Source organism: Anas acuta, chromosome 11, assembly GCF_963932015.1.
Source record: "Anas acuta chromosome 11, bAnaAcu1.1, whole genome shotgun sequence".
NCBI classification, from domain to species: Eukaryota; Metazoa; Chordata; class Aves; order Anseriformes; family Anatidae; genus Anas; species Anas acuta.
This window is the reverse complement of record NC_088989.1, coordinates 21,724,980-21,749,228: the sequence shown is the minus strand read 5'-3', so window position 1 is coordinate 21,749,228 and position 24,249 is coordinate 21,724,980. Positions and strand designations below refer to the sequence as shown.

The window sequence follows — 24,249 nt, the reverse complement described above, 5'->3', positions numbered from 1 at the left end:
AATTCCTTTAGGAAGGAATTTTCTCCTAATTCTTTGGAAGTCAAACTCCAACTGGAACAGAAGACTGAGCATTTTCTGATCTGTGGTTCATTTGGAAAGGGCTGGGAAATAAGACAATCTTCCAAGTATGACATTGCATTTTTCTGTGGCTTGGAGTTGACATCATGGTGAACAGTGTTTCTGCAGCAGCCAGAAGCTCTAAGCTGCCAGAGAGAGGAGTGGGAGCAGGAAATGCTAGGACTGGAGTGGAGGATCTGCCACCTCACGCTGTGGTTGCTCACTCATACTCTTTCCTTCCCAGCACTTGCACTGTTCCTGTTTGAAGCGGGGTTTCTGGGATTGAGAGTCTTTGTTTCAGCTCTTTTAGAACATTTTCCTTGGTGCAACCAAAGGTGTGAATGCAGTTTTAAGTTTTATTTGAAGCTATTAAGGCTTCAAATTCATTTAATTAATGAATTATTAAATGAAAACTGTCATTGCTTTATAGTAACAACAATCTCTTGTGAAAATTGGGGTTCCAGGCAGGATTTCACCTCTTACATCTGCATGTATGCAAATCTTAAGTCTGAGCAACTCCTTATGGAAGAGTTCAATTCATCTTAAAGACATGAGTATTTATTCATTTTAATTCATTCAGAATTAAAAAATAAATAAATGTTATTGACCTGGAAGAACTGATCAGAGGTGTAAACTACTTACATAAATGTGTGTGCAGTAATCTATTTATGGTGTAAATGTGAAAAAAGTCCATTTCTGCATTTAGCTTTGGTCCAGACAACGCTGAAGCACTAGGTGTCTGATCCTCTGTGGCACAACCCATATGCTAACGTAAAGGCTTTTGTGTGGCTGGCCAGAAAGCTAACCAGGGAAAGAAAAGATGGAGATTGTGGAGTCCAGTATACATTTCTATTTGGTAGTAAGGAAAACCACCAAGCACCGTCTCTCCTCCCTCAGGGTTAAATTCGCTTCTGTTTAGGGAATAGAAATAACTTCTGTCATGTTACGAGCTGGCTAGTGGTGAAAGGAAATGCAGGAAGGTCCAGTCATGTGCTGTTTAATTACAGCTGTGTAAGGCAGAATCAGGCCCAAGGAATTGGAGTGGATGGGGCTCTGCTCCCCTTTCCCATAGTCAGGTTTTCGACATGGGCTTCCCAAAAAACAGAACCATCTGGTTTTTTATCCTCTCACCCCTCCTTATGGGGCTCCCATGTTTTGATGGCTAAAATCCTGATTTCTGAGTTTAATTTTGTGAGCAGTTGTGATAGGATATGTTGTGAATAAATGTGTGAAGAGCACCAAGAACTGTCTGCTAAGCCCTCAGGGTGGGGAATGGATGCACACAGAGGAAAAGGCTTTTGGCTTGGGAAGTGCCATTCAGCCACACAGAACAGAACTGTATCTTGCATGGGCGTAACCTACTGTGTTATCCCAGTCCCCAGGGAAACAGTGTCAGTGCTTTGTTTACCAGTGGTTCTGATCACCTTCAACAACCTTTAATTAAAAGTATAAAACAGATGCTTACTGGCAGTTGGCAAATGAAACCTGCAGTTTTTCCTTCTCTTTTGGAGCTCCTGCTGCAATGCTATGCTGAGCTTCTGAGCTGCAACTTAAAGGTGCAAGTGAGTTTTTTGTGATTTGACTTAAAGGATTGCTTAAAGACATGCAGCAAATAAGTGATTAAAAAAAACAAAAAAAGTGATGAGTTTCAGATGAGGTCTTTCACTGTTAGCTGCTGTAACCATTTTTCAGTCAAAGAATTATGTTTGAATCTAATACTGCATGCTGCTTACTAACTGCAAGACCCTATTAAAAAAATAAACTAAATACAGTAGAGAATATATATATATATATATATATTATTATTATTATTTTTTTCCAGCGTATAGAAAAGCAATGAGCCATTTTAAGAGCAGGAAGAACATGCATTTTGAGATCCAACAGGTCATCTAAATTAGTCCCAAACCAAGTTTTAAAGTGGCATTGCAAAGACTTCTGCTCAGAATAAATTTAGCATTACAAAACTCAGAATATAAATAAAAATAAATCAGATGTCTGTTGATTATTTTGTATGTAAACATATTCTGTTCATAGAATCATAGAAGGTTGGAAAAGGCCCCCCAAGATCATCTTGTTAAATCATCCTACTACCAATGTCACCCACTAAACATGTCCCTTAGCACCAGGTCCAAACTTTCCTTAAACACCCCCAGGGATGGTGATGCCACTACCTCTGTGGGCAACCCATTCCAACGCCTGACTACTCCTTCTGAGAAGAAATTTCTCCTAATTTCCAAACTGAACCTCTCCTGGCTCCCCTGAGGTACCTTGATTAACTAGAAAAAATAGTGCTTACTGTATGTGACTTGAACAGTTCTAACTGTACAACCTAAAGATGAAAAACTAACATCTATATCCTTTTGGCTACTTCCATCTAGCTTTTTACTATGAATAAACTTTGTGAATTTTTAGGTAATGTAAATTTTAAAGCCTAATTCTTTATTTTCTGACATCTGTATGTTTGAAATTTGGATTAGTGAATCTAAGATTTCGCACTTGTCTGACTTCCTGTAGCTTTGGCTAGATGGTGAATTATTTTAGACTGCCACATCATATATTTTCAGTCCAGACTTGTCTTCTCAATAGTGTACCTAGCAGCCAGAACAAGCCTGTATGAATCCACTTAATGTGAACACCTCCTGGTATCAGTGCTGTAGATGAAAACAGTATTAGACAAATGGCCACTGTTCAAGAACTGTCTTTTGTGATGACAAAAGATTGCACTGTTTTTATCTTACTTCTCTACTTTTCATAAAATGATGGTGCTGTGGTAAAGGCTTGTAAACCTCGCTAATGCTCTCCATTCCCATGCTGCCCTCCAGTGCTTTCTGTGCTGCATAGTGGCTTTCTTGCTCTGGGTGGAGCCAAAGTGCAAATACGGAAGTAGGTCTCTAACAGTATTTTTAGTATCCTCTCCTGGACTGGAAGTTTCAATGTGTTAACCAGTCTTCTGGAAAACTGAAATACTTCACTAAGAATAATGTCTCTGTAACCTAGGCTTGAATTTGGGAGTTAGAGGCTGCACAAGGAATGCAAAATGGAATCCGGAGTGCTTAATCACAGATGCTACGAATGGATTTGTTTTGCTGTTCTGTTTAAATCTATCAGATTGCATATGCAATTATTTGCTAAATTATCCTAACCTTACTGGGTATACCGTATTTTCTTGAATTAATTATTTTATCTACAAAACAGTTTGCAATAATGAGGATCACATAACAACAACAACAACAATAAAACCTCTCTTGGTCTTTCAAAACTTCTTACATAATGATTTTTTTTTCCTCCAAAGTTTCCCCATCCAGTGTTCTACAGTGTGTTGTCTGAAACAGTATGTGCAAGCAGGTATGATCTAGTTGAAGTGCTCATTGAAGGGACCAATGCATGTAAGGTGCAACTCTTACGGTACCAATTGTTAAACCTAAACATACACTTTAGGTGTAATGAATAGAGATGTCTACTTTTTCATTACAAAAATACCTTTTATATCAAAAGTATTAATAGTAGAATTTAGGTGGTAGGTAATTCTTGGCATTAGTGAATTTAGCTTAAAATGTGCTTCGATATCTTTGTTTAGCCTAAAATATGCTAGTGGCAGGGGAGGGGGAACATGATGACTTGAGAGATATTCCAATTCAGTTTAACTTTGGTTCTCTTTTGTTCACAATTCTACGTTATTTGTCAGCGTAATTTAGCTTGCCTTTGCACATACTTTCTAAAGAATTCTTTGAGTAATAATATTAGGTGTTCTTTCCACTTCAGTGAAACGTAGAGCTTCTCATTTTACTAATTACCAAGATCAGTATAGATTACATGCGTCATATTTTGGATCCTCTATGTTCTACTGTCAGCTCAAGTCTGGATCTTTAGATTCTTGAATTAAGACAGTGTTAATCCCTATTCATTTTATTCTTCTCTACTATATAAAAAGCTGCACCATTTAAACTTACAAAATCTCATTTTCTAGCTCTGCTTTTCTGCTGCAGTTTCACCTTGTGGTTTCGCTTTCACTGCACTGTCATATCTTTGTAAGCATTCAAGTATGTGCTTTACTGGCATGGAATTCCATTATGATATTTTAATTTAAGGAAACTGTGACAAAATCTCTGACTGAAACTTTCTTGAAACTTGACAGCTAATATTTGGACTAATGTGTTAGATGTTCTCAAAGATTGTATCAGTGAGCATCTTGACAGTGACCACTTCCTCTTCTCTTCACAGTGTGCAAAATAGCACATTTTTCCATTTGGGATTATAACTTACTCTATGATAACTACTCTAGGCACTGGTTACGTAGAAAGACAGTACTAAAAAGGCATCTGTGAAGTAGGGTTGTTAAATTTACTTGAGAAAATTAAACTTTCCTGTCTTTGTTTTGGCACCTATTTGTCATTTCAGTTCTTGTGCTCCTGGATCCTTATCCCTACTGCTTTGGCCCTGTCCTTTTCCAGTTCCTTGAACAGGTGTCCTGTCATTTAGATTTACCTACATTCCTTGCTTTTTTTCTTTGATAATTATGCTACTCTCCATCTCCTCTTGTTTGTTGTGGAGGAGAGTCAACTATTTTTATTCCTTATTTCTAAAGGCTTTTATGAGTATCAAGGCTTTTTAATTGCTGTTAGCAGTAGAGCTGCTTACAGAAACAACTATATGGAAATAGTAGTCAGCATCAAGTGATCTATGGATTTTTTCCAGACACCAGCAACTATTTGCCTGACCTCAATTTGAGAACTGTTGAAATTGCATTAAGAGAATGATAAAGTTGCGTCCCTGAGCATTTATATAGCAGGAAATGAGAAAACAAGGGATATTACATATACTATCTGGGCCATTAGAATGCTTGTTCAACTTGTGAGTTTTCTTTTTCTTTTGGAACTTTGTAGAGTTTCTAAAGGCAGATAGAAAGCAGTCATGTAATGCAGAACAGTTAGGTGAGGTTCTCTATTAAGACACTTCAGTGTATGAAAATCTTTGAAATATTCATAGTTATATGCAATAGAAAATTGTGCTTACTATAGAAAAGTACAATAAGATCCATTTATTAAGAGACTTATGAGAGATACTCTGGAGAAAAGTGGAAAGCCTTATCGTTGACCATTTACTGTATCTTTGTTAAATAGTTCTGTTTCTGATGTATGTCCAAATCTGTGTACTGACTGTAGTATTGAGCCACCTCATGGCTTTAACAGTTAAACTGAAAACAAGATACAGAGCACTATTTTCAATGAATTATATATTTAATAGGTCATTTTTGTGTGTGTGTGTGTGTGTCATATATGCATATGTCAAGATCGGACTCTCTTAGTGTCATGCTTAAAACTTTGACTCTTCTACTTTATTCTGTTTATGCTTTGGTGCTAAAACTGCTTTATTTTTAATTACATTTACTTTTTAATTACATTTACTTTTAATTACAAGTGTCTCTTTGGTCCAAGATACAGGTGGAAAATCTACATTAAAAAAAAAAAAGTTTCCTAGGTGACGCAAATTAAGTAAAATAAATAAAATATGTTGTTCACCCTTACTAACACCTAAATGCATTTCATTTACTTACTGTAGGTTGATGCCTTGCGGTTACGATTGGAAGAAAAAGAAACGTTTCTTAATAAGAAAACAAAACAACTTCAAGACCTCACAGAAGAGAAAGGAACCCTAGCTGGAGAGATTCGAGATATGAAAGACATGTTAGAAGTAAAAGAAAGGAAAATTAATGTCCTTCAAAAAAAGGTAGGATCATTGATGAAAGGATATGTTGTAAAATTTCTGAGACACATATAAAGGAAATGCACTTCTTAGAGCATATTACCTTTAAAATATTAAAAAAAGTGTGGAGTACGTCTGTAACAGTTAAGTAGTTCTGTAATATAGATGTGTTATCTTCCACGGGATTGTTTCTACAGTGTTATATTTTAATTGTATTACAAAAATACTACGTTCTGCAGTTTTCACAGAATTCTTGGAGTTAAACGGAAGTCCTAACAATTCTGACAAAACCTACTCCTCACTGTGAGGGATTCTGTTATCCTTACTAACACCAAATAGTATTCTTTCCAGATAATTCAAATAAAATGTGTGGGACTACTAAAAGATTAGTATACTGCATTTTTCTTTAAAGACATTTTGGTGGAGAGGGAGGGAAGGAAGTGGAAAAGGAAACTAAATTTAAGTAAATTTTCTGCTTTTCCTATGCATGATAAGCTATAGACATTGAGAATGGAGGCTCTCTCCAGTAATCCAAACTTTTCTTTATTAGCAATGATGATGATAGATATACTATTCTACAATGTCATGGTGGTTTTTCTCAATGACTCACATAAGGTTCACATTCTTTATCCATGCTTTTGTCTGTGTTTGGCTAAATACATGAGTTTAATAAACCCAAGTCCTTATTTTTCAGAAACAGAGAAGGTCTTAGGTACCCATCCAATTTAATCTTGTTCTGGAATCTCCTTCTGAATATTTGCATTTTTAGCAATGCTGATGATATGAAAAATAGCAAATATTAAGCCTTTTTTTGTTGTGCTGAATGCTGTTTAATTTTGGACATCACTTCAGAATTTTGCAGAAAATAATGCATCTTTTCTAATGGTTTGTGTTTTTTAATCAAACCAAGAATTTACAATTGGTCTTGTATTTAGATCAGGAGGAGGGATTTGGATTCATTGATAAAAAATTGTGTGATGAGTAATAATCCATCACAGAGCTGTAGTCATTGTCTGCCATGGCTAGTAATATGCAACAGGGTGCTTTTTTCTGTTTTTAACACATCATGGTTATTTTATTATGGCTTGCAGATGGTCTTGTTGCTTTTGCATCTGACTTCTTAATGAAAATAATCACTCTCAAATTATGCTATCTCTGCTCACTAAACGCTGGATTAAACACGTTATGACCTAGTGAGCTCTGGTCTACCACGTGATAAATCCTGCTAATAACTAAGTGCAAAATGAGAGCACTAAATTAGTCTTTAAGATTGGGATTGGCATCTGAATATTTCAGAGGTTTTTATCCTGGTAAATATGCTTCATCAGGGAGCTGTGGAAGTTCAATTTTATTTTATTTGCTATTGCTAAATAGTGCATATGCTTGTAGAAGAATGAATCATTTATTACAAAAAAAAAAAGTTAATTTGCATACTTTGACATTATTTATCATGTTGTACTTACATGTAAATTTGTTTCTCTGCAATACTTTGAATAACATTATCACAATATATAGGTGTTAGCATACCCCAAAATAATATTATCAGGTCATTATTACACCATTTAATTTCAATATGAAAATAATACCGTATTGGAAAAAATATTTTTAGGTCACATTTTCAGCTTTGGGCCATTATTTTGCTTGTGCGTTATTTCCAATATGTTAGGGGATAAATTCACTTGCAAGTGATTTAAGTAGAGAAAAATTTGATATAAACATTGCCCTGCTCTAGTCACTCTTGTTTACACTTCCATGCTCTATATTTTTTTTAATTTAAAGCATGTTTTCATTGTTTATTTTTCATGTGTCTAGTGTACAAACACAAAATAGTAAATTCTGTATGTCACCAGTGTAAATCAGGCTTTGAAATAAAGCTGAAAAAAGTAAAAATCTATTTGCTTAGCTATTCAATCCCATTTTGGCAGTGCTTCTCAAGATCACGATTTCTCGTGGTTATCCTTCTTGAGCATCCCACCATTCTTGGCAGTAGGTACAAGTTCATCCCAGGACTATAATGCTTGCATATAGAAGGGAAATGTTCTATGAGTTTCTCTCTCTCTAGTGTTTTCAAGTGTTCTAGTTTCTAGTGTTCTCTCTAGTGTGTCAAGGCATTAGTGCCTTGATATTAAAGAATGCTAGATGTGTTCACGCTCACTATGTGAACTAATGCAACGCAGGGCATTCATATTTCATAGTCTTTATGTTCTATCAAAGGCTAAAGGAGCACAGCTCCTTTTTGGCCAGAGATTGTTCATTTAGTCGTGTTATTTCAAAAATATGTTGGAGTGTGTATAGTCGTAAGTCCCAGTGCTATAGTATTCTTTTGTAATATTTTTGAGCGGTCATTTTGCACAGATACTCAAGTAGTCTAGTAGTGGATGCTGTGTTTTAAGAATAAGGTTCTCTGATGTACCTCTTCTCTTCCCAGTCTTGACAGCTTACCTTTCCAATGACAACCATATATGAGTATATTTTGCTGGAAAAATATATACTATCTATTGATTGCAGTCACTTTATCTTTTACATGAATCTCAATAAGAATCCTTTATGTCTTGCTGGATTGCATGTGTCTCTTCCATTTCTCCAACTTTTGCAAATTGCATATGGAAAACGATGAGGAGTTGTGGAAAGCGATGTGGACCATCCTATACTAGGAGCTGAAACAGTTGGGCCCTCTAGTGGATTGCAATTTCTTTACATACCTTCCAATAGGTCATTGTACCAGTCGATACATTAGTCGTACGAAAGCCCTTTTGAAAGTGAAAAGAATTGCTTCTAGTTTTTAGGTTCCTCCTGGGCATTAGATTCTTCAGTCTGTAATATTATAATATGTCTCCATTTGTTTTTTTCTATGCATGCAGGGCCAAATTTTATCTGTGTATTTTTACTTTTGATTTAAGAACATGTGAATAACCAGTTATTTTGCTGCCTTCATTTGTTGATGCAGGATAGATGGCTACATCTCTCTTCACTCAGCCTAAAATAATATTTATTTTAATGGTTGTATTGAAGTAATTGAGGAAGGAAGAATTTGTATATATTTGTGTATATATATATAGTTGTGTATATATATATATATATATATATATATATATATATATATATATATATATATATATTTGTATATAAATTATTTATGTCAGTAATAACCTGAAACTGAGTAGGAAGAAATATGTAACTTAAAAAGATTCATTGTTTCATTCTATATTTTTTCTCTTGTATACATTACTGTTATCTGACATGGTGAAAAACACAAAAGAGACCAAATCAAAACTAGGAAAGCTTACCTGAAAGATTGTATTGTTTCTTCTTCTTTTTGGATAGCTGTTTTACTTACAGGATAGGATACCTTCTGAGGAAGGCTCCCTAACTAAGATGTGAAGGAAACAAAAACATTGGCAAGAAACCAGCCCTTATGAGTCCTATAGGATAGCATGGGAACATACATAAGGCGACTTGTTGCAGGAAAGAGTAATGGGTGAGCTAATTATGCATTGTCCTTCCATGCAGTGATTTTGGTGTAATTTTTAACCAAATTAAAAAAAAACAAACAAACACCACTGTGTTTAGTATAATTTGTAGGCTTAAAGGAGGCCCAACCCTGGAACAGCAAGCATTTAGAGGATTTGGATCAAGGTAGATTGGCATAGAGTAATAATAAACTTATGTCAATGTCAGAGGTGCAATATTACTTAATATTTCTTTCTTTTAGAATCTTTGGCACCACTGTTTCATTTTAGTGCCAGTAAAGTTGGGTATGCTGTTTTAATAGCCTTGTTTAACCTGGCAAAGCTAGTCTTACACCTCATATCTGTCAGTTTAGCATGCAGAGGGGCAGACCTCAGAATTCTTTATGTATTTCTTACCAGAATGTACAAGTTCTATGAATACGGCTGAGGTGTAGATTGAGGGGCAAAAGTGCTGAACTGGATGCCAATTCTTTCATACCCATTTTTGCTCCCAAATTTTCTCTTTCATACAGTGACTATAACTGGTGTGTTTTGTCCTGTAGGAATTTGGAGATATTTAAATACGTGTGTGCACATAGACGTTTATTTGTGTTGAAAACAGTAGCTGTTGAGACAAGAACAGAATGGAGGATGTAGAGCTGGATCATATTAGGACAACAGCTTGTGGAAATTCTTTTGTGGGGGTTATTATAAAAGTGCACCATGTAAAGGGGTCCAATATAATATTCTAATTTGAATTGCAACACAACTTTTTGTGTAAAATGTTACAGTTTCCATCTTAATAGTTTAAGCCTTGTGATTGATGAAGTGCTACATGACTGAGGGCCCTAATCTACCAACTAATTAGCATTTGTAGGAAATGTCATGAAGTCTTAGCTCTAATGTAATAATTGGAATTTGTACTTGGAGTGGCTGGACTGCGCACACTGTGATATTGTCCAGTTTGTGATACAATAAATTGTACAACACATTTTAATTTATGTCTTACTGTTAACCGTCTTCCAAAAATAGTAAATTTACATATTGTCAGTTTGGGAGTGTACTAATACAAACAAATTATTTTTAATCTTGTATTTAGAAATTTGCATCAGTATTATCACTTGACACAGGAATTCTGGCTGAGAACACCACTTACATTGAAACTTTTAAAACCAGAATGGTCCAGGAGAGAGAGCAATTTCCTTCATTTGCTCTTAGCATGTAGAAAGTACCTTGCAGACAGAAACAACATTTGACTTTTTCGTAGTTTAATCAGTTAATGGTCATCCAGGGTGTTGTTACTGATCCCAATGCATTCTCATAAAAATGGATATGCAGTGATTCTGTAACAGAATGTAACAGAATGTTACAGAATCACTGTACAGAGTGCAGCTTTGATCCCCTTAAACTTTGGAGGTGGTACACACTGAAGCTGGGTGAATAAATAATAATAAAAAAATCTCAAATCAAACCAGTGCATCTCTTTGGATGCTTGTCACCTGTATACTGAGAAACTGAGAACATCATTAAGATCAGAGACAGTGATCATTTTCATTTTCTTTAAACTGTCATTTCTTTTTAACACATTACACTTTTAAGGTCACTGCAAAAATGTGACCTAAAAAAAGTTTGCTTAGTGAAGCTGAACCTGAATATTCATCTGTCGTAAAATGATGACTATAACAAGTTTATATAAGTTAGTGGACCTTGAAATCCATGATCATTATAAAGTTTTCCAGTCTGTGGTTGAATCTTTTGAAATTAATTTACTATTCACTAGTAAAGCTAGAAGCCTGGCATTTTTAATTTTCTCCCGATGACCTGCTTTTTTAAATCTTCTCTTTGAAAGGAGAATAACTGGATTGTACCCTTCTGACTACTGAGCTCTTTGAAAGTAATCACCTTCGTAGGGAAAATCATTGATTTTCTCAAATGAAGTTTCACGAGATTATGAAATCTACAAGCTGTTTTATCTAATGCCAGTTCTGTAAATGGATTTTGAATATCAGAATCATTGTGTATATTGTAAATCATGGACCCTGAAGGAAGTGAAGAAATACTGACTGAATCCCCTCATAGAGATCTGCTCATACTAACCATGTCTAAGCATGTCTCCTCTTTATTAATGACAGCCGTAAAATTCATGAAATGGCTGAAAATATTTGGTACCAGATGTCTGGAAGAATTCAGAAGAGTCGCTAGATTTCAATAGCAGTAGCAGAAACTACAAAAACGTTTTACAGTTTACAGAAATTACTCCCAAAATGAAGGGGAAGCATCTATTCTTCGGGATGGCCTTCATTTACTTGTCAGAAAATATTAGAAGAAGCAAGGTGTATGCAGTTTTCCAATAAACAGAGCCAAACTGCAGTTGGTCAAGCTAATACAGCTCATGTAACAATAATACACATTTCTGAAGAGGTAACAAAGGAGCTTGTTTGTTTGCATGTTTGAAAATCCTAACTGTATTTTAAAATCCCCAAAGTTAAATGTAATTGTATGCCATCTGTGGAAAACTGAACTTTTTTTCTGTTTTGTTACTCTTCCACCAATAAACTACTAATTATTAATTGAAAAAAAAAAAAAGGCTACAAAGAGAGAAAATCCTTTTCTCTACAAAAGCAAAACTGCAAGAATTTTCCTGGATGAGCAAAACTCATGCTGTTTCTGAATTTATCACTGACAAAGTGACTTTTCTTAAAACAATTTTAACATGAGTTCTCGAGTTGAAGGATTGGGTTTGAGTGTTAAGATATTTATGTTTGCCAGAATCTGGCTTGTGGGATTCACAGAAAAAATGTTAGAAGTGATATTAAGTTTAATGTTCTACTCCTTCATCCAATAGGATCCAGTATACAAATTTAATTCCTGCTAGATGCATATTATCTATTTTACAGTGTTTCTTAGCTTTCTAATCTGCATATTTAATAAACACTGTTTCATCATCCACCCTTCTAATGAAATGAATACTAAATCAGTAATGGATTACTGAAGAACTGGACTCAATGCACTTTTCATTTACCCAAGGCAGACAGGGTCTCAAAGCTTATCTCTGACAATAGTTTTCATTAGGTTTTCCACTCGTTAATTAGTTTTATTTTACCATTGTTTCATCTTGACTACATTTTCTCAGTTGATTTGTGAGAATATCTTATGCAAGCCTATCAAAGGTCCCATAAATGCCAGGCATCACATACACATCATCTTGTATGTCTGCAAGGTCTGATACTATGTTAGTGATAGAAATTTGAGTAATTTGATAATTAATTGAATATATAACATCTTGATAAATGTGCGCATAGCAATGTTCATCCTTCTAGTGTTTGTTTTCTTCTGTGGTGCTGTATCTTTTCCTTCATAAAAGTAATTTTATGTTATTTCTAGTATTTTTCTAAAAAGTGAAATTAAGCTAGCTAGTCTGTATTTCTCAGAAGGCTCCTGAGAAATTTTGAATGAACTCTTAGTTAAATGTATCACTTTTTAAAATGTTAATAAAAATAAAATAAATTCCTCCTCCTTTTCTTAACAATCTTTAAATCATAGAATGTTCTTACACATCCTTGATTTCCATCTTCAAATTTTAACCATCTTTTTCAATGAATGAACATTAAAACTCCCTTTCATTTTTTTTTTCTGTTCTGTATTCAACAAAATGTCACCAACAGATTACAGAACACTTGCTGCAGCATTTATATCCTGCCACATTCCTGTCAATGATAGATGTCTGATTGGATCAAATTTTCTTATACTTGTCTGGTTATTATCAAGCAGGGAGAAGGAATCTTATTCAAGTCCAGTATATAAAACAATGGTAATCTCAGCTCTAAATTAATGTAGAACCATTCTTGTTATGAAAACAAAATAGCCATCTCACAGGAGATCAGCAGCATCCCAGCTCACTTGAACGATTTCATTCTTACCAAGGTAAATGATTCCTTTAGGCAAATCAAGAATACATAAAAGTCTTAAGCGCTTTGAAGTGATGCTTTTTTGTATACTTACATTTGTGCAATTTTTAGCACAGTGCTATAACACCATAGCTACATATATTGCTAATTAGTGCATTGGATTTCTAAGTGTAGTTATATAAACAAAAAGGCATCTTGTGTAAGAGATCTAAAATATGATGAAATACAGTATGTAAATGAAAGATCAAGAAGTCACATTTTGGCAAGAAGTAAATGTTCATATGAAGATCACATGCATTTAGAATTTTGAAGATGAACCCTTAAGAATAAATAACAGAAGGTATTCCTTGTGTTCTGATCAAGCTATGCTGTGTGATTTTGAGAGCATTCTTCACATGTTCGTATGAATAGCATTGAATGGTTCAAGACTCGGATTATATGTAACATATGGAAATGCTCTCAAAAGCAGTATGGCATTTGCAAAGTAGAGCTGAGATTAATGAGATACTTACATAAGGGTTTCATACAGCTAGTGTGACACCAGTGCTATTGGTGAGGAAGGAAGCTGCCATTGGGCTCTGAAATGTCAATACTAATTAACAAAGTTATCTTTAAATAAGATTGTAAGTTTGTTCGTGCTGAGAAAGCCAGTAGCTTGCATGCTGGGAATTTTAAACTGACTGAAGAGTAATATTTGCTTTTCAGTTGAGTTGTAGGAAATTTCTTTTGAAGTGTGAAAGAGCTAATTTCCATCTAGTGTGACAGGACATGAAGAAAGCAGAAGTTGTCATATTTGGAAGTTGCAGAAGAACTCAAAGGAATTATTTAGGAAAAGGTTGCCAATTTATATATGTTAAAATGAATAAGAAAGAATCAGACTTCATTAAGAGAAGAAATATTTTTGTCTGTGAAATAGCTTGCCAAGAAATATAATAGAAGTCTACTGATTGGAATTAAAAAAGAAAAAAAAAACTGAGAAAAATTTACATTAGACAGAGATCCCACTATTTTCTAACATGTTTGGGTGCCATGCTGTCTGCTGAGGGTGAATCCTACTTTCAGTGAAGTCAGGGTTTTGTTGTTGGCCTTGGATTTTTAAACTATGCCTCTCCAAAAGGCCACCAGTTCCCAGCTTCCCCTTCAAATCATGAAATAACCAGTTTTCACAACTGTCTGTTAGATTAAATTTACAACAGAAAAGACAAAGATCCTAAAAGCTAATAAGGTCACTATTAAGACTGAGATGAATTATATAATTTCTTAAATTATACAATTTCTGATAATTTCTTAAAAAGAGCTTTTTTTTTTTTTTTTTTTTTTTTTTTTTGTTTCCTGGAGAAACTTTATCTTGCAATTTTCACCTGAAGTATCTAAGTATCTTTAGGCATTTATTGGATGACTGTTTAAACAAAATAGAAATTGAAAAATCAGTGGTAAATATTACATCTTTAAGAAAAAATTAAATGAGGCGTTTTAAAGGCTGGTTTATTTTTATTTTATTTTATTTTATTTTATTTTATTTTATTTTATTTTATTTTATTTTATTTTATTTTATTTATTTATTTATTTATTTATTTTGGGGGGTGCAAATTGGTATGGGGCAAATCCTGTGGTGAATTTAATATGGTAAGGACCTGTGTCTAATTAATAAGAAAATATTTAAGGCTCCACCTGATTGTCCTGATCCTTAGCAGTTATTGATTCTAATACTATATGGTGATTTAAAATGAATGTTATACGAAACACTAAAAATAAATTCAGTTCCTGAACAAGGTGAAGTCTCTTGAGACTGTTTAATTTATTTATTATTTAAATTCCCTTAGCAAAGCAATTGACACTTGCTCCTAATGGATGATGTCTTCATTGTTTTTACTGTATTCTGTATCTCTGTGTGAGTTTTTTTTTTTTTTAAAAAAAAAAAAAGAAAAAAAAGGTGCTGAGATTCTAGGGATATACACTGTCTCATGAACTGCTGTAGGAGCTAAATGGAAATACTTGTTTCTTAAAATGCAGGAAGTAAAATAAGCATTATGTGTAAGACTTAACCATTGATTAGTTTTATATCTTCCTTTGGTCTTGAGTGTGTCTCGATTTTTAAAAGTAGTTATGTTCTGTAGGGGCCTGGAAGAAAACAAAACAAAACAAAAAAAAAACAACAAAAAAAAAACTTCTTAAGTACGTTCTCCTCTTCCTTTTTAAAAACCCTTGTTTTTTTGAACATGCAAATATAGATGTACCAACAATCAGTGTCTTTTCTCTTGTGAGGTGTATTCCCAGTGCAGTCAGGACTTTTTCTAGATTCTTATCAGCTGACTGAGGAGTGCTAACTCCATGGTTAGGAAGCATGCTCCTTTCTGGGCCTCCTGGTCTGCAGCACTCTATTCAGTTCTTCAGAAAGAAAACAAAGTAGTTTTAGTGCCTAGAAAATTTGGGTCAGTTCCTTCCTTTCCTTGTAACCTGGTTCCCTTGCTATTTTGTTGTGGTAAGAGAGTGAACTGTGCAATAAGCCAGCAAACACCCTTGGGATAATGTAGACCAGTTGTCTTTCTACCCTGAGTGTGTATTCACACGATTCATGGCTTCTGGAGCTGCGTCGTTGCGTGGCGGCCTGTTTCCTAGCTATCTTGATGTGATAGATTCAGCTGGGTTTTATACCTGCAAGCTGTTTACCTTGAGAATCATTGACAATTTTCATAGAATCACAGAATGGCTTGGGTTGGAAGGGACCTTAAAGATCATCTAGTTCCACCCCCCCGCCATAGGCAGGGACATCACCCACTAGGATCAGGTTGCCCAGGGCCTCATACAACCTGGCCCTGAACACCTGCAGGGATGGGGCATTCACAACCTCTCTGGGCAACCCGTTCCAGTGCCTCACCCCCGAGTGAAGAATTTCCTCCTAAACTCTAATCTAAATCTATCCTCTTTTAGTTTAAGACCATTCCCCCTTGTTCTGTCATTATCTGGTTGAGCAAAGAGTGGCTCTCCATCTTTTGTATAAGTCCCCTTTAAGTGACATAAAATGAGATGTTCCATGGGGCTACTTTTTGAAGCAAAGTTTTGCACAAACCCCAAAGGCTTGGATGCCATATCTGTATGCTCTTTCAAACTCCAAGCTGCAGGTGAGTGATTTGTAGTAGGGAGGAAGGAGACTGGATGGCTTCTCACGTTCTCTGACACAGAAGTCGCTGTAGGAACAGGCTGCAGCTGCCATTTCTCTGTGCGTGTTGTAACTGGATATAGGAAGTACTACCACAGTCCAAATTTTAGACCTGCTGGATTAGATTACCATTTTAGACCTATTCTGTGGTAGAATAAATACATGCATGTTAAATCCATAGCTCTAGCTTCAGAATATATAAAGTGACAAGCTGGGAATATGTTGCCAAGTAATACTTGAAAGCAACTGTTTTTTTACTCCATGCATCACAGTTTGTTACACAGCATAACTGTGATTATACCAATGTTGGTAGAGATGTTTCACTCATATCATTTTCTTTTGGGATGCATAAATTTTTACCTTCAACATAATCATTTATGCAGCTGGGAACTGCATCCTATCAGGCTGTTACATTTGGAAATGTACATAACTTCTTGCTGCTACATCCATAGAGGGAGCAACTGGTGAAACTACTAGTTTGGGCAGATTTTTTGTTATTGTTAGAATTATTTCAAAGCTGTGATTTCTTCCTTCTCAGGTAAAAGGGGGATGATGTTTACAAAACCGAGAAAAAAAAATACATTAGTATTTACATTAGTACCAATATGCCATTGATACTGGGATTTGTCATATAAAAACTAAATAGTGGACAGTTCAACTTTTACTAGCATTGCCTATGTGCAACATACAAGTTTTGAATCTAAATAAATGGTCAGTACAACCCTGTATCATGGTTATAGTACACTATTGCAAGCATGTTGTGACCACATTTTTAATAATGTTACTTATTCATCTCTAGCATATTTTAAGCTAACAATTTCTAGAAAATTGCAAGTCATTTATATGTAATACTTCGTAGTAAAATAAGTTCATGAGCTTGTTAGTTATTTACATTAAAAGCTACAAGAACACATTTTTAAATCTTGAGTGATCTGAAAGTGATGCATTTTATGTATGATTTAGAGTATGATTTATGTATGATTTATGTTTTTGTCAGTCTGATGCATGAAATAGTCTTAACAGTATCCTTGTTTAATAACTTATTAATGTGATAAACCATCCTGACCATTTGAAAAAAAGAAAGTAAATTCTGCTCCTCTTGCTCACCTCCATGCAATTATAGTTATCTGTAGCTTAACCTTCTATACATATATATATATATATCTACATTTTTTATATCTGGAAATAAAAAGAGTCATTTCCTAATATAAAAAAGTGGTTGTTTTTTCCAATTTTGTAGTATATAAAATTCCTATTCTTTTGTTGGAATACAACCAAACACCTTAATTTCTGCATTGTTAGAGCTCCTTGATGTCGGCAGTCATGCTTTCCTGGTGGTATTCAATAGCTGTTCCTCTGGCTGAACAATCTGTGACTAGAGACTCTAATACCTTACTGAATTTGATACTTTATTACTTTTGGAAAAGCATCACCCCTCACCTTTGAATGGAGCTCTTATTGGCTTTATGAAAGCATGAAGTTCAAAGACTTAAGAGTACACATGCAGATAAGTTTAATAGTAATGATAAATGAGAATTGTTATCTTCATACTTCTGCCTTCATATTATTGTTACCAGATGTAGCCAGGGCTAGTAGTGCCAATTTGGTCAGATTACTTTGATAATTTTTTTTGTTGCCAAGTCGTATGTATTTCTTGGTGGTAGGATCAGCAATGGTATATTTGAATATGAGTAGAATAAATTCAACTTCAGAATGGAATCCGAATCTAACTTACTTCCTTCTAGGACACCTGACTTTAATTTTTAATGCCCAACCAGGCACAGTGCTATGATCAAAGTGAAATAAAGAGAATGGAATAAAGCAGTTCTTGGAAAGTAAAAAGAAAAATGGCGTAAAATTGTTTAGTCTTTTATATGTGGAAGAAATATTGCTCTATTTGCCATTTACTTAGGTATAAATCTGCAATAAATCTACTAAAGGTAATTATGCCAGTGTAAACTTTATGTATCTGGGAGAAAAAAAAAATCAGACCCATTATATTTACTGCACAAGAGATGCCTTGATTTGACAGCAGAAATCTTCCTTCATGACCCCAGACAGGCTGAGAGTCCCTATTGCTCTGTTTAATCCCATGCTAAAGTGATTGTATACCAAAGGAACTTCTATGTGGTGTTCTGTAGTGCTTGTTGCTGATCTTGAGTGAGGGTGAGAAGCTGTTGAAGGACCATACAATTTTTTAAACTATTTGTCTTAAAGCAGCTGTTTGCTGATAGATGGGACTGAGAGTATGCAAAAATTGATTTCAAATTCAAGTGAAATACCTGCTGTGACCTATCCCAAAATATTAATCTATGGTTAAGTCTGGATTTTTGTTATAGCTGTCAAGGGAGCTATAAATAGCTTGATTAAAATGTTTATTAAAAAAAAAATAAAAATCCATGACTTTTGAGAGCTTGGAACTTTTTGCATGTCATGAGGTGGATGTGACAGTGAACAGTCATACAAATGTGAAGAACTTCAAAGTATAAAAATCTAGGCTACATAGGAAGGTAATACAAAACAGGAGTTTGCTAATTTAGTTGTAAGAGAGATCATCCAAGTGAATAAGCCCTGGGAGCTACTCTGGTAAATAGTGTTAAATTTACAAAACGTGATTTCTTTCATGATATTTCATGTGTGCAGCAAATTTCACTGTTCGCACTTTTTGTTAGTAATTTTTGTAAATGGTTGTTTTAGGTAAAATACAATTCAGCCTATGTCTTGAAACATGGATTGCAGTACTGTCCATGGACTAAGTGATTAACTTTTTGTATTAATGTTAACATTAAAATTATCTGAATAGAGAAGTAGAAAATAAACTTCCTATATGCTTAGTTCTGGAATACACTCTTCCTTGTGTCAGAGAGTTTTTTGGCATTAAGCTGGCCATCATTCAGCCACTCAAAGTCTGGACCATTACTAATATGTGTCATTTTCTGAATGGTAGACACTGAAAATTGAAGTGTTGTCAGACTGGTAGTGAGCAATATGGATTGCTCAAGTGTTCTGAAAGATTTTTATAGTGAAAGTTAAATGCATGTTCTTGAGGAGAAAGCCTGGCAAAAATGAACTCCTGTGATAACTCTAGTGCTTACAAAACTACAAAGATAGTCAATGTAATACATTTTGATATAACTGTAATCTACAGTACTTCTAACTGTTCTTAAGTGAAAAATCCTAACACACCATTTTTCTGAAGGTTTTATTTAGTGTCTTACAAAACCGCACACTGAGGAGAGTGCATGCTTCAAGTAGTAACAGCAGTAAACATGGAACTACAAGGGCTTAGCGCTGTGGGAGAGGCAACCGCATCTGGCAGTTGCTGAAACTTCCCACCTTCCTACGTAATTCTTTAAGATAAAGTTTTAAACTTATGGCATATTAAGTGAAGAAATATCCTACAGAACTAAAATATTACAAAAAACTCTATCAGTTTTAGTGTAGTATGAGGTCAATGTCACAGACCTTGCAATAGCAGATGACCTACAAATTAAGGATATTAAAATTAATTCTCCTATAATTGCCAAAGGGGCAATGAGAGTCCTCCATGGATCTTTTCATCAAGACTTTTACAATAAAATAATTTAAAAAAAAGAAAAAAGAAGAAGGAAGTTGAATAAATAATGAGGGGTACAGAAATTAATAAATCCCAAGCATTGATGGACTAATGAAAAACTGAGTTGGGAAAAATAATTTTTGTGACATAGGTTTATTATATAATCATTTCACTACTTACAAAGAAAAAAAAAACACAACAAACCATTGATAATATCTGAATCAGGCTGTGTTAAACATACAAACCAACCTTATTATTATTATTATTATTATTATTATTATTATTATTATTATTATTATTATTATTATTATTATTATTATTATTATTATTATTATTATTATTAATGGAAAAGGAAATTCAATGAAAGATGTTTAAAAAGGGTGGGGGGAGGGGGTAATGGTAACTTTCATACCAAAAGAAGCCATCTTAAACATGGAACTACTTCAGATTATTTCTACTTCCTATTCAGATATTTAATTATATTAAAGCATAGCTGTGTTACCATTGCTGCTATAGAAAATCTAAACTGTTCAGCAGATGTTGATTAAAGGCATCTAAGTTGCTGCGTTTAACATTTCAGTTCAAGTTTAGTGGTGCTTTGATAGTTTATACATAGAAAGTCTGTCTGGCCTGCAGTAACTAGTAGGGAAACTCAATATGTGTATTGTCTTTTGTGCTGCTGTAAGTGCAAATATTAAATTACATCTCATAGTAACAAGAATCTTAGTTCCCTGATGAACAACATTTTGAGCATTTCAACTCTTGATATAAACCTATGTACCATATGCTAATTTAAAATGATTAAGAAAAGACGTCTTTAAAAGAAGGGGGAAGGGAGCAATGTTACCATTCTGCTAAACTTTTCTTTCACATAAAGTCATTACATTGTCCCTTATATATGAACATGGATGCCTTCCATAACCAGTTGAGCTATAAGGTAACTTTCCAATGGAAAGGGTTTTATTATTTCTGTTTAACTCCTGCCTCACTGCTTAAGTTTTTTTTGTTTGTTTGTTTGTTTGTTTTTTTTTGTTTTTAAACCTCTGGCACATAAACAAACTCACATAAAATAGTTCCATGTGAAACTGGATTCTCTGTTGCAAGCTTTTGAATGCAATTTCTGAGGGCAGGAATGTTCTTCTAGTGCAAATCAACACAGCTGTATTTAAGACATATAGCTATTGTTTATAGCAGCTAGGGGGCAGACCTTCATTTATTTTCACTTTCAATGTAAAGTTTTTTTTGCTTTTTTTTTTTTTTTTAATTAATATTTACCATTTTTAGTTCTTGCCTTTTCCCCCTTCAATTTGTCTGCCCTCTTACTCCTTAGGCTGAGAGTAAGGAAGTCTGAAGTTTAAGATTTTTCCTCTGTCATTGTTGCTGTGCTGTATGGTTGTGATGTGCTAGATCCTTTATTTAGGATATTTTTACAGGAAAACTGGGAAATAGAATGTTAGAAAACCCTGAAATAACTTCTAAGGATATAGGGAGAGGTATGTAATTAAAATGACAGAGGTTTTAAAGCACTGTACTTATTGTACCTTTTCTTTTCCTTCAGGTGTGAAATGCCTGTGATTCATAAGTTCTTTCCAATCAATTCTAAATTTAAAATTAAGAACAGTGCATTTATCTGAAACTCTTTGGATTAAAGGAAGAATACTGAGATTTCTGTATGTTCTGGAACATATACATATCTTCTCTCAGCAAATTATTTGTGTGTACACTTAGTTATTATACCAAATATGTTTAATGTCAACATTTAGTTTTATGTAAAAACAAAATGTTATTATATAATTACCATAAGGAGATATATAATCGCTATTAAAATGTAATTTATGGCCAGAGACCTTTAACAAAATTAGTATGCTGCAGTAAATGTTAGACATTTGCTATACTTCCAGTTGTATGTGGTCTGAATTACACTGGCCTGTAGAACAGTGTGATGTTTATATGTGCATTTTTTGTGCTTTGCTTAAACTTTTGTATCTTTCATAGCTTTCTGTTGGAATCAGAACTATAAGAATTACTTAGATGAGAGTTGTATTGAGTTCAAACCTTACGAGGCATGTTAAATACATTTTTTTTTAAACTTAGCAGGAAAGGAAATAAAGGTATTTTCTTTCACTCAGCCTCATGATTTAAATGGTAACCCTAAACATGAATAGAAATATATAGAGATGTTAGCAAAACCAATACAGAAATTCTAAAAGTATTGTTTTACATATGTACCTAAATAAAGAGTATATGAAAAATAGAACTGAAAAATTGGAAGATTTCTTGATCATGGTATAGTTTAAATTTGGTGGCAATTCTTTAGTTGGATTGTTCACCTAGCAGGAATGATAGCAGAACAGTGACTGTCAAGATTAGAGGTACATGTATTTTATTACAAACTATATTTCTGAAGTGAAAATGAAAAGAATGAACATAAGAGAAAAAGATTAAAAGTGAAAAGTCCTGCAGGTAATCAGATAGTTTCCAAATACTGCTTGAAGATTGGAGTTGATTGAAGAAGTATGAAAAATTATAAATGGGCAACGGCAGTGAAGATTAGGAGGATTTGCTAGGAGTGAGAAGACAGATTTTCATCTCAGAGATATTCCTCCTCAGTATTTTAATTTAGAAAATATTCTTCAATATTAGAAAAAAAATGTATAACTGCAAATGGTGAAAGGAAATGGTGACTATCCAGAAAACAAAATTTGAAGTGTGTTAATTCCAGAAGGTGAATGAATTGTAAATACCATGTTGGAAGCGTATTTGCAGTGGGATGTGGTAGAAAAAATTGGCAATGCAGTCTGTAGAAAAACTGGGTATCAGAACATAGGATAATAAACTCTCTTTAGATTGCTGTTTGGTTATCATATTTGAAAAACTGTTAGATTTCTGACATCTCATTGTAAGAATAATGATGTAAATGTGAAGGGATATGACAAAAAAAAAAGTTAAGATACTTGACAATGAAAGGTATCTGGCTAAAATTAATCATGCTTAGTTTTTTATTCTAATATTCTGAGGTTATCAATATTATAAAAGAGGAGCAATTATATTTGAACAGTGTAAAACTTGTAAGTAGCATGAAATCAGATTGCCAAAGAGATCTGTTAAGTGAGTAGATAGTCTTCAAATGGCAAGGGAAATCCAGTTACCATAAGTTTTTTGATGTTAGGTAATATAGGCCATAGTTCAGGAAAGGATCTTAGGGTATCATAGTCCATTTCACTGGCCGCAAACAGGATCCAACAGAGATTCTTACAGGGAAGGAAAGAAATGCATTTTCTCCAGAGATTAAAGCTTATGCACGGTACTCTAAAAAAGGCTTCTTGCCTCCATACCTTACAACTTACTCAACCTTTTCACTTTGAAATGAAGTACAGTTTGCCAGGTTTCTAGCTGTTATTTAGGAGAACTCTAGATAATGTCTCTTTAGTGGGGGGGAGGGGGGGAGGGGGGGGAAAATGGATGTCTGTGTTTTCCTTTCATAAGTATGTAAAATCGTAACTCAGGATGGTTATGGAAAATCATTCCTTCTGTTGGTTTTTCTGAACTACTTAGTCATTTGCTGATGAAGACTCTTTTTTTCTGTTTTAGTCCCTTTTTTCCATTGATAAATGCTTTGCGTTAATGTATCAATACTACGCTGTTCTTCAATAACTGTGTAGAATTTAATAACAAGTTGTAAAGTGAAATACTTTTATTTAAAATTAGGTAGAAAGCCTCTTAGTTTCATTGTTGTTATACTTGGGAAAGCAAAACCTAAATCTGTTTTCAGAACAGGTTGGTCTTCTATTTTAAAGCTCATGTTATTGTTTTATTTTATATATATTTCAATTCATATATTTGTGTGTTTTAAAATTATGCACACAGCATATGCATCTGTGATGTATTCACTCTGAAATATATCCATACTATCATCTGACTGGCTCTTGCTCTCTTTCTGCGGCTTCCTCTTGGAGTAGCTATTGTTACTTTTTCCTTTGTAGCTTCCCTTTTCAGTATTCCCTGTTGCCCAACAGGGAAGTTGTCTATACAACTTACCTGCTGCCTCTCTCTTCCATTAACTGTATGAGAACTGTAATTTTTTAATCTGGGCAGAGGCCCCTCAAGTCTTCCCAACTGATACAGATATTATAGGAATGGCAAGACTAACATTGATATAGCTTTTGATTTATATCATCTTAAAGAATTTGTACTAAAACTATGAGTGTGCCAAAGCAGCTTTTTTTTCTACATTCAATTCTATGGTAAAGCATATTCAAGCCAGCTTCTATAGTTTGCATTTTGCATAATGTAAGTTTTCCATGCAAAATCTTCTTGAAAAATTCTTACATAAACGAACATTTCCTATTTTATATGCAGCTACACCAAATAATGCAAAACTGACAAAATTGACAAAAACCTGACAAAATATACATC

The 24,249-nt window shown here is 34.2% G+C and overlaps 1 protein-coding gene across 18 annotated transcripts in view; it reads left to right on the top strand.

Moving 5' to 3' along the window:
• Window positions 1-24,249, top strand: part of ERC2 (ELKS/RAB6-interacting/CAST family member 2) — a 556,650-nt gene that overhangs the window by 187,293 nt on the left and 345,108 nt on the right. For all 18 annotated transcript variants that reach the window (XR_011100132.1, XR_011100130.1, XR_011100127.1 and 15 more), the window contains one exon: window positions 5,617-5,784. Coding sequence is in view for 2 of the 18 variants with exons in the window: in XM_068694082.1 (XP_068550183.1) it covers window positions 5,617-5,784 (168 nt within the window). In the remaining 16 variants the exon portion in view is untranslated. The remainder of the gene's footprint in view (window positions 1-5,616; window positions 5,785-24,249) is intronic.